This window comes from Sturnira hondurensis, unplaced genomic scaffold (genome assembly GCF_014824575.4).
Source record: "Sturnira hondurensis isolate 20B ecotype Veracruz unplaced genomic scaffold, ASM1482457v3 Scaffold0013299, whole genome shotgun sequence".
Taxonomy (NCBI): Eukaryota; Metazoa; Chordata; class Mammalia; order Chiroptera; family Phyllostomidae; genus Sturnira; species Sturnira hondurensis.
In genome coordinates this window covers 3,819,602-3,832,113 of record NW_028085930.1, presented here as the reverse complement: position 1 = coordinate 3,832,113, position 12,512 = coordinate 3,819,602, and the positions used below count along the sequence as shown (strand labels likewise).

The following is a 12,512-nucleotide window of genomic DNA, read 5'->3' as shown; positions in this document are numbered from 1 at the left end:
TCCTCTTTTTAGATGCTATTACACATGGAATGCCTTCCCAGTTTCCTTTATAGATTGTTAATTATTGGTGTATAGAAAGGCAGCTATACAATTGATTTTTGGTTTTTGATCTTGTAACCTGCAGCTTTGCTGAATTTGTTTACTACTTTTCATATCTTTCTTGTGGATTCTCTGGGGTTTTCTATATATAGGGTCATGTTTCTACAAATAAAAATAGTTTTGCTTCTTTCTGTCCAGTTTAGATGCCTTTTATTTTTTATTTTTCCTATCGAATTCCTCTGCTTAGAACTTGCGGCACAGTGTTGAATAGCAGTGGCGAAATGGTCAGTTTAGGAACACTTCGCCTTTCATCATTGATTATGGTGTTAGCTGTGGGTTTTTATGTCCTTCGTCATGTTGAGGAAATACTCTGTTCCTAGTTTTCTGAGTGTTTTGTCATGAAAGGGTGATAGATTTTATCAAATGCCTTTGCAGTATCAATTGAGATGATCTTTAGTTTTTTTTATTTATGTAGTATATTAAATAGATTGGTTTTATGTTAGGTTTGTTAGGTTTGTAAGAAGCAGCGCAGTTGTCTTCCATAGTGTCTATCCCATTTTGCATTCCCACTAGCAGTGAATGAGAGTTTCTGTTGCTTCACATCCTTGCCAACATTTCTTGTTGTCAGTGTTCTGGATTTTGGCCATTCTAATAGGTATGTAGTGATATTTTGTTGTTTTAATTTGCATTTCTCTGATGATACATGATGCACAGCATCTTTTCATGAGCTTATTTGTCATCTGTATGTTTCCTTTGGTGAGGTATCTGTTCAGGTCTTTTGCCCACTTTTAATTTTTTAGGGGGCAGTTTTCAAATTTTTATTTTCTGAGATTAATAAATGATTGTTGTTGTTCAAAGCCACTAAGTTTTGGGGTGGTTTGTTACACAGCAGTAGTAACTGGAACAAATCTTGGTGTGTGGAAGTGGGTGCTTACTAAAATACGAGCCCCAGGCAGCTCTTCCTTCTCCTGGAACACTGGTCTTTTCCTTGGCCTGCTTTGATTACTGTAGCTTTATAGTAAGCCTTGCAGTTGGGTGTTGTCAGTCCTCCAACTTTCTTCTTCAATATTGTGTTGGCTGTCATGATTTTTTGCTTCTGTGTACAAACTTTGAAATCAGTTTGTTGATAGCCACAAAATAACTTGTTGAGATTTTGAGTGGAACTGCATAAAATCTAAACATCGATTTGGAAGGAACTGATCTCTTGATATTGAGTATTCCTATTTGTGAACATGGGATACCATTTATTTAGTCCTTTCCTTTTGTTTATCAGTTTTGTGGTTTTTCTCACATATATCCTGTATGCATATTCTTAGATTTATCTAATTTGTTAGATTAATTTATTTTGTTAGATTGATTGTATTTTTTGTGGGGTATGCTAATGTAAATGGTATTGTGTTTTTAGTTTCAAATTCATTGATGGTGTCTAGGCAGGCAGTGGATTTTATGTATTGACTTTGTTTCCTACAACCTCCTTAGAGTTGTGTATCGGGTCCAGCAGAGTTCTTGTGAATATTCAGGGTTTTCTACAGAGACATGTATGTCATCTGTGAGCGAAGTTCAATTTCTTTGTTCCCAGTCTATATACCTTTTATAGGCTTTAAAAATATTATATTATCTAGGACTTCCAGTGCAATTGTAAAATTAAATGGTGAGAGAAGACATTCTTGCATGTACCTGGTCTTAGTGGGAAGGCTTCTGGCATCTCACTGTAGGGCAGCTGTAGGCTTTTTGTAGATACTCTTTATCAAGTTGAGAAAGTTCCCCTCTATTCCTTAGTTTCCTGAGAGTTTTTATTATGAGTAGGTAATGGATTCAGTGAATCTTTTTCTGAATTTATTGATTTGTTCATGTGATTTTTCTTGTTTAGACTGTTGATGTAATGGATTACATGAATTGATTTTCACATGTTAAACACGCCTTGCATACCTTGGATAAATTCTACTTGAAAGTAGTATATAACTATTTTTATACATTCCTGGATTTTATTTGCTAACTTTTGTTGAGGATTCTTACATAAGTGTTTATGAGAGACATTGGTCTGTAGTTTTCTTGTAATATCTCTGTCTTGTTTTGTTTATAGGGTACTGCTGGTCTCAGTGAATGAGTTAGTAAATATACTTTCTGATTTGTATTCTGAGACCATAAAGAATTGGTATAATTTCATTTTTAAATGTTTTGTAGAATTCCCCAGTGAACCTTTCTGGGTTCCATTTGTTTATTTAAATCATGTTAAAAAGTAGTGTTGCAAACAAAAATATAATAATTCTGGTTTTTGTATTATTTTTATGTAGTTGCCTTTATTGGAGATCTTTGATCTTTTAAAAAGTTGTTTTTAAAAAAATAATTGTTTTTAAGCTTCACTTGATGATATGTCTCTTGATTTTTAGAGAGGAAGAGGGTAGAGAGAGAGAGAGAAACATCAATGTGAAGAAGAAATGTCAGCCCTGGCTAGTGTGGCTCAGTAGAATGAGTGCTGGCAGCCTGTGAACCAAAGGGTTGCTGGTTTGATCCCCAGTCAGGTCACATGCCTGGGCTGTGGGCCAGGTCCCTAGTGGGGGGCATGTGAGGGGTAACCACACATTGATGTTTTTCTCCCTCTCTTTCTCTCTCCCTTCCCCCTCTCTAAAAATAAATAAAATCTTTTTTTTTAAGAAAGAAATATCAATTGGTTGCCCCATGCAGGCCACCCTGACTGGGGATCAAACCCACAACCTGTTGGCATAAGGGGTGACGCTCTGACCAATTGAACCACGCAGCCAGGGCTGGAAGTCTGTATTTCTTCTTCACATAGCCTTGCAATACTGTCTGGTATCCTTTCATTTTAACTTGATGGACTCCCTTTACCATTTCTAGTATAGCAGGCTTAGTGATAATGAACTCTCTCCAGCTTTTGTTTATCTGGGAATGTCTTAAGTTGTACCTCATTTTTGAAGGACAGTTTGCCAAATACAGAGTTCTTGGTTGACAGTTTTATTCTTTTAGCACTGTGAATGTCATCTCATTGTCTTCTGGCCTCTATTGTTCCTGTTGAGAAATCAGTTGATAATCTTATTTTGGATCTCTTCTATCCAATGAGTCACTTACCTTGCTACTTTCCAGGTCCTATCTTTTGTCTTTTTTGATAGTTTGACTGTAGTGTATCTCACTGTGGGCCTTTTGAATTTATCTTCCGTGGAGTTTGAGTTTCTTGGATTTGTAGTTTCATGTCATGAGTCAATTTGGGAAATTTTAAAATATTATTTCTTCAAACAATCTGTTGTTTTCACTTATCCCTCTGGTACTGCTTGGCTGTATATGTTGGTTTGTTTGATGCTAGAATACATAGGCCCCTTAGTGTCTACTTGCTTCATTTTTTTTCTTTATTTCTGCTCCTCAGACTGGATAATTCAAATTGTTTTTATTTAAGTTTCCTGGTTCTTTCTTCTCTCTGCTCCAATCTGCTTTGAACCCCTGTTATGAATTTTTCATTTTATTTATTGTACTTTCAGACCCAGAATTTTTGTTTGCTTCCCTTTTATATTTTCTGTTCTGTTACTGATACTCATTTTCTTCATATATTGTTTTCCTGATTTTTTTTAGTTCTTTGTTTTTCTTTACCTCTTTAAGCATATTTAAGGCAGTTGTTTTAAAGTCTTTGTAAATTTAGTGCTTAGGCTTCCTTAGGGACAGATTCAGTCAATTTATTTTATTTGGATGGCTGTACTTACCTCTTTCTTTGTATGTCTTTTTTTGTTGTTGTTGTTGTTGTTGAATACTGAACATTTGATTATTACAATGTGGAAACTCTAGAAATCATATTCTCCTCTTTTCTAGGATTTTTTTTTTTTGAATGCTGTCATCCATTTGTCCATTGACTTTTCCCAGCTAGTTTTGTGAAGATTATATCCCTTGTTTTGTGGGACCATTGCAGTCTCTGTGCCATTGTGTCTAGCTAATGATTTGACAGACATTTCCTTGAACATCAGGTGCTAAAACAGTCCAAGAAAACACTGCTCCTAGTTTTGAAGGTTGACTCTATGGTAGCGCTCTCCTTCAATAATTAGGCAGAATTAAACTAAATTTAGGGACCCGCTCAAAGTTAAAGCTTAGGGTCTTCCTCAGGTTTTTGGTTTTATAATACTGTGTTTTCATTTTCATTCATGTCAAGGTACTTTCTAGTTCTCCTTCTCAGGTGTTTTCTGAGCACGTATCTGGTCCTAGGAGTATCTGTTCCTTTCTAAGGTCCCTGCACACACAGGTGCTCTTGAGTGCCCTAATTACCCAACGAAACTGATTGTTTTTGTCCTCCTAGGTGTCAGGTGATCTCAACCACCTGCAGTTTGTTTCTTTGCATTAGAATATTTTTGAGCAGTGCCAGTCACTTTTGTGGCCCAGTGAGTTCTAAATTAGGTGAAACAGAGATAAAAGTCTTGTATCAATCTTCAGATAGCCCCCGGACAATTTAGAACAGACCTACACAATAATTTGTGACTAAGGTCACCTTTGCTCCCTCTTGAACCAGGGAGAGTGTGGTGCAAAGTGTAATTGAAACTGCCACACAGCTTTCCTACTGTTTTAAGTTGCCTTTTTCTTGATTTAAGCTTTCACTTAGTTGTAAAGCTCTGCCTATTCCAGAGTTTTAACAAAGTTGGTTCTGACAGTTTCCTCTTGTTTTTTGATATTTGTCTTGGAGGACAGAAGCTGGGAGCTGCCTACTGTATCATTTTGCGTTTAGGAAAAGTTTTAAAAATTAGGAATTTACACATACTGAAACTGCATTTTGTCCTAGAGTAAGTTCTCAACTGTTTACATATCCCTTCACTTCCTCTTCCTACTTGTGTCTGTCTCCGGTGTGGATTTCACATAATTTCTCATGTCTGCTTGAAGGTCTTTCTTGTCCACGACTACATTTGCATGTTCCTGTGTCATGCAGCACAGGTTGACTTTCACAAGCTTACTTTTTAAGAAACTGGTTCCTCCTGGGCAATTTATCTGCAGGTATCTAGGATGTCTGTTCCAGGGACCCACCCCAGTCCTGGCTGGAGCCTGAACACTTGGTTTGCTTGTGGTTCCTTGACTCAGTAACTCTGTGATATCGATGGAGTGGCAATGTATAGAAGTTCAGTAGGTTACTGCTCTTTTGAAGAAAGCGTTATGCATTTCATGAACTTATTCACTCCCTGTTTGTTACTAAAAGGCAGCTACAGTAACTCACAGAGAGGGTCTCCATTCTGGTTCTCAGTTTGTCCTTGTAGGAATTAGGGCTCATTGGGCACTCTCTGGATGCCAGGGGATCTCACAAGCCTGGGACCCGGGCCTAAAATTAAAAGGTCCAGCCCTTGGACTTGGGACCTACTGGCAGCTCGGAGCCACAGGTTTTCCATTTTGACTATTCATTTTCCAGATGATTACATCCTATTTGGGTTGTTAATGCTCATGTTTTTGTATTTTTGTTTCTTTGATTTTAATTCTAGCCTCTTTGTACTTTATGCAGTTTCTTAATTTAATTGTCTTCATCCTATGACTCATATCTTAGATTCTTTATTTCAGTTCTTAACACAGATTTTGAATAGAGATGGAGGAAGGGAGATTTAGATTTTTCTTTTATTGAGTTGTAATTTACACATAATAAAATGTGTAACTTTCAAGTGCTCATTTTAATGGGTTTTGAAAATTGTGTACAGGCTTGTAATTAGCATCCAAAACAAGATATAAAACATTGCTGACTTCTAGGGCTCTTTACGATTTCTGGATGAGAGTCAGTCGTTTATCAGATGTGTGTACTACAAATATTTTTTTCTTGTGTGCGACTTGACTATTCAATTAATTAATGGTGTCTTTTGACTCATTCAGAAAATTTAATGAAGCCCCATTTATCAGTGCTTTTATCAATTATTAGAGCTTTTTGTGTCCTGTCCAAAAAATCTTTGTCTACTACAAGGTTGCAGAGATAGTCATATATTATCTTCTGTGAGCCTTGTGGTTCTGGGTTTTGTGTTAGGGCTTAGAATCCATTTTGAGTTTATTTTTGTCTGTAATTTATAGATGAAAAGAAGTCTACTTTCACTTCTTTCCCACAGTTGTTTAATTGTTCCATCACCATTTGTGCAAAGTCTTTCTTTCCACATTGAACTATTTTGGTGCCTGGTCTGAAATCAGTTTGTGGTTCTGTTTCTTCACAATCTGTGTCCTGTTTCATTGTTGTTTTCACCTGCCTTTATGCCTCTGCGATACTATATTGGTTACTGTAACTATAGTTCTCATCCTGGGGCAATTTTGATATCCTTGGAACTTTTGGCAATGCTGGAAACATTTTTGGTTGTCACGGGTACAACCTGTGTAGGATTTGTGCTCCCCAGAGGAGGGCCAGAGAGCCTGCTCAACATCCTGTGTGCACGAGACAAACCCCTACAGCGAAGACTTGTTCAGTCCAAAATTGAAACCCTGCTTTTTATAAGGAGGTCTTGAAGTCAGCTAGTGTAACTCCTCCTGTTTTGTTCCTTTCCTAAATACTGTTTTGACTATTCTGTCTCCTTTGTAAAGAATCTGCTCATCAGTTTTTACAAAAGAACCTCTTATGATTTTGGTAGGGATTGCTTGAAAATATAGCTCCATCCAGTTTAAAAGTTTAATGCTAGCTATTAAACTTTAAAAATAATTAAAAATAAAAAAATCAAATAATTAAAATAGTTTAACTAAATAATCCAAATTAAATACAGTCAGAAAGTTAGTTTCTCAGTTGTACTAGCCCTGTTTCAAGTGCATAATAGCCACATGTGGCTAGTGGCTACTGTGTTGACTAGCAGAACCAGAGAACATTTCCACCACCATAGAAAGTTCTTCCGGACAGCACTAGTGTAGTTCAAATTGGAGATTTATTTATTCTTCTGATCCATGAGTATGTTGTTTTTTTATAGGTACACTTTGTAAGATTGTAGAAGTTCCATTGTACTCTTAGTTTACTGCTAGATTTTAATTATGAATGAATATTGAATTTTGTCAGATGCTTTCTCTGTATCTGTTGAGATGGTCCTATGGTTTTTCTGCTTTAATAGTTTCACTGGTTTGCACAGATTAAATCAACCTTGAATTCTTGGTCATGGTGCACTAGCTTTTATATCTTGCTGGGTTTCATGTGGTAATATTTTAGGAATTTTTGCTTCCGTGTTGATGAGGGACTTTGGGCTGCATTCTCTGTCATAATGTGCTTCTTCGGTGGTATGAAGGTAATGCCGGCCTCATAGAATATGTTCAAAACTGTTCTAGGAAGGGAGATTTACTAGTAATTGAGCTCTTTACTTTGTGCCACTTTACACATGCCATTTCCTCTAACCCTTACAACCTTGGTAGGAGGTGGTAACGTCCCTGCTTTGCAGGTGAGGAACCTCAGTCTCAGAAACGTGAAGGAATTTCCCAAGGACACGTGGCTGTAACTGGTGGGACCAGAATTTGGTTCCATGACCAGTCTCTGAGTGATACCTCCGAGTACTGGTTCCACTGGGTAAACCGGGCTGTGCCTCAGGTCCTTCAGTTTATGGGGCAGAACCTGACTGCGCTGGGCTGTACTCCCAGCAAGAGAGCCTGTGGGGCTGAGGTCATCCCTGGGCCCTCTTTGGCCAATGCCAGGTGGGTTCTTTTGTCTGCTCCTTTTGCCCCTGGAGTGTGAGGACTCCCTTTTATCATTCTCTGATGCAGAGATTTTGGTGTCTCCATAGAAATAAACTAGCTCTTAGATGAGTGCTGTGAGCAGAACTGGGAATTGCCCAGAGGCTCAGCACGGATAATCTCTCTTCTAGGATGCTTGGATATTAATTCATCTGTGAAAGGGGCTCGTTTTGTCCGATTCTGTGATGCATTCAATATTCCACTCATCACTTTTGTTGATGTCCCTGGCTTTCTGCCTGGTAAGTCATTGACAGAGGTGGGGGCCGGGAGAGGTGGCTTTATCCAATGAGGTACCCACTTTATTTGGAGATATTTTTGTAAAATTCCATGAAGATTTGTGACTTCTCTATATTCTGGGTGTCTAGAAGATGGGGCAGTGAGGGTGGTCCTCTCCCAGCCCTTTGGGGAGCAGGGGAAGACCTCACAGCTGAGAGTGGCAGGCAGACCTTGTGAGGGTTCTTGTGGGTATCTGCTAACGCTTCCTCATGACCTAGGCACAGCACAGGAACACGGGGGCATCATCCGGCATGGCGCCAAGCTTCTCTATGCGTTTGCTGAGGCAACTGTGCCCAAAGTCACCGTTATCACCAGGAAGGTGAGAAACTTAACACTGGAGGCGGTGAGCCCACTCATTCCTGGCAGCATGATCTCAGTTGGAGGTCTGGCCAAGAGTTTCAGGGGGGGAAGGAGTGTACCTCACTCTCCCTTAAAAGGGTCATGTGAGCACAGCATTTTTAGCCTTGGAAAGACACCCTGCTGAGATGTCCCTGGTCATCTCTGGGAACTGAAGACAGCAGCGGGAAAGAGCCATGAAGACAGTGAATGTTAACTGTGAGAGGCCTCTGGCTTGTGCCCAGTGTTCTCTGGCTCTGGCTCTCTGGCCTCACAGACAGCGGGCTTTCAGTAGCCTAGGAGGCTATTCTTACTTTTTGTCCTTACTTCGTTTGGATTCTTGGAGTCTTTTAGGGACATGATCTGGTTGCACTGAGCTCTAACATTCAGCATTTGGGTCTGTTCTAGGCTTATGGTGGTGCCTATGATGTCATGAGCTCCAAGCACCTTTGTGGTGACACCAACTATGCCTGGCCCACAGCGGAGATTGCAGTCATGGGAGCAAAGGTGAGGACCTCCAGCTTTCCCTTTTCCTGGGTCTAAGGACTATACTCTCCCAGCAGGAGCTTAAAGCACAGCTGGGAAATGTTGGACTGAGGCCAGGGCCCCCAGGATGGGCCAGGACTCCAGAGAGTTGGGGCCTAGATCTTGGCAAATCTCCCTCCTGGGGCCCCAGGACCCCCTCTGCCTCCTGTCCTGCACTCTCACTTCAGGAAGCCCGTGTTGGTATCTTTAGGTTCAGGGTGGCAAGAGCCCAGAGTAAGTTTTGAGACTGTCAGTAAAGGGGTGAGCTGGCTGAACCAGCCTTTGAGAGAACTGGACATTTCCCCAAACCCCATTTCTTCTCCTAGGGAGGGCCCCAGAGCCCTTCCTTTGAGCCCTTAGAAGCTGAACTGTACTTCTGACCGTTGACTTTGGGCAGGGTACTTCTGTTGCTCATCCTATTCCCTACTCCTTTCCTACGTTGAAATAGCTATTGGGATTGAGCTAGATAATCCCCCCAGCTGACTTTTAGGGGTCCTGTGCGAAGGCTTATCTTTAGTCCCCTGTATATCTGCATTTGCAGTTCAGTGTGTGTCTTCCTCTGGCTGTGGAATTTTACAGTCAGGGCTCAGGGTAATGGAATAGGAAAACAGCATTTTACTTCCTTTTGAGGCAGGGACCTTGGATCTGGCAGTGAAAACTAGGCCACACATCTTTGGATAAGTGTGATTGGCTGATGGTAGGATGGAATCTGGGGAGACAAGCTCTTGGCTTTGCCTAGGCTGCTTGTTACCGCTGATCATCCCTGCATCACACAGCCCCCGGAAACATGATGGATGACTCCAGGCAGTGCCCACCTCAGTGCCCTGCCACCTGGAGCTCACCCTTTACTCCGGTACACTTTGATTGACCAAGAAGTTTGCAACCACAGAGAGTAATAATGACTTGAGGGAAGTCTGTCCAGGTTGGGATCTCCAGCCAAATTCATGAACTCTTCTCATGACAGGGTGCTGTGGAGATCATCTTCAAAGGGCATGAGAATGTGGAAGATGCTCAAGCAGAATATATTGACAAGTTTGCCAACCCTTTTCCTGCAGCAGTGAGAGGTAGGCACTGTGGCAGGAGGGCAGCTTGGCTCATTTGTTGGATTACTTGCTTGTTCTTTTTTTACAAAAAGTCCCAATAACTAGGACTTTTCCTGTTACTGTCAAATCTGTAGACTGTTAAGGGTTGGGGTTGGCCCTGGGAAGTGATCACTTAAGGACGATGGGGCCTGATAGGCTGCTTTCGTAACCATGATCCAAGCAACATTGCTGGAATGGCTAAATTTCTTAGTTTTCTTCTAGTTACCTAATACTGTGTAAAACTCTACCACAAAATAGAGTGGCTTAAAGCAATTTCTCCCCTCCTTTTTTGCTCATGTTCTGTGAATCATTGATTTGGTTTGGGCTCAGCTGGGTGATTCTTCTGTTGGTCTTGCCTGGGATCAGTTACGTGGCTGTAGTCATTTGGTGGCTTGACTGGGGCGGGCTAGTCCAAGAAGGTGTCTTACATGGTTGTTGCTGGCTCTCACTAGACTCTCTCCATCTGGTTTTTTATTGTTAAAGAGGCTAGTCAGTGCTGCTTTACAGGGTGTCCTGAGGGCAGCAAAAGACAGAGGAGAAGCTACAAGGTGTCTTGGGACCTAGGTTTGGAAGTTACACAGTGCCACTTTTGCCACATTTGTGGCAAGTCATAGAGCCAGATAAAGAAATAGAAGCACCCTGACTAGAGATGGAACCTGCAGCCTAGGCATGTGCCTCGAGTGGGAATTGAACCCACGACCATTTGGTTTATAGGACCACACTTCAGCCAACTGAGCCACACCAGCCAGGGCTAGAGTCTGCTTCCTGATGGTTGGAGTGTCAGTGTCCCATTGTAGAGGGACAAGAATGGGAGGAATTGTAGCTAGTTTTGAAAATTCACATTTGTTTTCTTCATTTCCTATTGAATTCATCTTCGCAGGGAGAGGAGTCACATTTTTTTTTGTAAAGTTGGGGACCTGCCAGAGGAATGGGAACTCCAGGGATGCAGGAGAGGTTTCACAGGGCCTAGCCCCTCTTGTGTCAATCAGGCTGGGCCAGCTCACATTGTGCGTCCCAGAGATGGTGCCCAGGCTGAGCACAAGACTGGAGGGTGGCGTCATCTGGGGGTGCAGATGATCTCCCTTTTCTGTGCTTCACCAGGGTTTGTGGATGACATCATTCAGCCTTCCTCTACACGTGCCCGAATCTGCTGTGACCTGGATGTTTTAGCCAGCAAGAAGGTACAACGTCCTTGGAGGAAGCATGCAAATATTCCACTGTAAGCAAATCAAAGGAAGATAAACCAAGCTAGTTACTTGGCTATTAGAACTCATCCCAGCCTTTTCTGCAATCATGAAACCTGAGAATCCAAGTAACAGTAATTACTTGGAATGGCTGAGTTTTTTAAATTCTAGAAAGATTTCATTTGTGCCTTACTGTGAAATTATTTGCTTGATTAAAAATATTAATTGGTATATTTTTGAGCATACATTTTTTTATGGTAGAAATCTGAAAAATCATGAAAACTAGAAACAAAACAGTAGATAGTGTCACCTACAGCTGCCTCTTATTTAACTGTGTATCGTCTTCCCCCCTCGCTTCTCCCTGCACCGTGCTCCTCGCCCCCAGAAGAATTCCTTTTCTTCCCCTACAGGTGCGATAATAAGCTTTTAAGGGGAAAGTATCTGCTTAGGCTTCAGTTTGCTTCCTTTTAAATGATACTCCTTTTAATTCTTCTAGGACTTGTTGAGGATTAAATGAGGTTTGCATGTGTGTCCAACAGAATAGATCCTCAGTAAGATGAATACCCTATGTTAGTTCAGAAGTGTATTCTTACATTGAAAAAAACTTATTTTGAAGCTTTAAAAATGTTGCAAGAGTTGTATTATATGCTCTTCACGTAAATTCTCCAGTTCTTAACATTTTCTACATTTGCTTCATCTCTTCCATACATTTATATTATTATTTTTATTGACCCATTTGAGAGTAAGTTGCAGAATCATGACCCTTTGTTTCCCCAAAATGCAGTTTTTATTTCCTAGGAGACAAAGCTCATTATCTTACATATTCTGTTATGACTGACATTTTTGAAGTGTTCACCAATTATTTTGTTGAATGTCCCTCAATTTGAGTTGGTTTTTCCCCAGATGTTTAGATCCAGGTGAGAGTAATACATGAGTGTTTGTTCCATGTATTACATCAGGAAACATGTGATGTTCGCTGTTTGTCCATTACTGATGGAACTGACTCAGGTCACTTAGTTGAGGTAGTGGTTGTAAAGGCTACCATTTTCTCTTTGTAATTAAGAACTAATTTGAGAACATTCTTTAGGCCTGTCAACAAGCTCTTATCCAGTACTTCCACATACCCATTGATGGCTCCCGCCTCAAGCAGCTATTTATTCTATATTGTGTAAAAATATGACGTTGCTAGCCTTGTCATTATGTCTGCATGTGTTAGTTGGTACTCAGTTGGGAGAAAGAGCTTTCTCTTCTCCTGTTTTTATTGTTTTAGTGTCAGTTTAGACTTGTGGATTTTTAAAAACATTTTTTTCTGAAATAATTTTTCTTACTATGCTATTACCCTATCAAATTTTCAAGCAAAGCACATATTGTAGGAGTTCATTACTTTTGATCCTTGCCCCATCCTTACTTACCCTACCCCAAG

The 12,512-nt window shown here is 40.5% G+C and overlaps 1 protein-coding gene across 1 annotated transcript in view; it reads left to right on the top strand.

The window, feature by feature from the left end:
* PCCB (propionyl-CoA carboxylase subunit beta) overlaps window positions 1-11,270 on the top strand; it is a 67,464-nt gene extending 56,194 nt beyond the window's left edge. The window contains exons 11-15 of the mRNA XM_037061226.1: window positions 7,818-7,925; window positions 8,181-8,281; window positions 8,707-8,805; window positions 9,788-9,887; window positions 11,007-11,270. Of these exons, the coding sequence (XP_036917121.1) occupies window positions 7,818-7,925; window positions 8,181-8,281; window positions 8,707-8,805; window positions 9,788-9,887; window positions 11,007-11,128 (530 nt within the window). The 3' untranslated portion in view covers window positions 11,129-11,270. The remainder of the gene's footprint in view (window positions 1-7,817; window positions 7,926-8,180; window positions 8,282-8,706; window positions 8,806-9,787; window positions 9,888-11,006) is intronic.
* The last annotated feature ends 1,242 nt before the right edge of the window (window positions 11,271-12,512 follow it).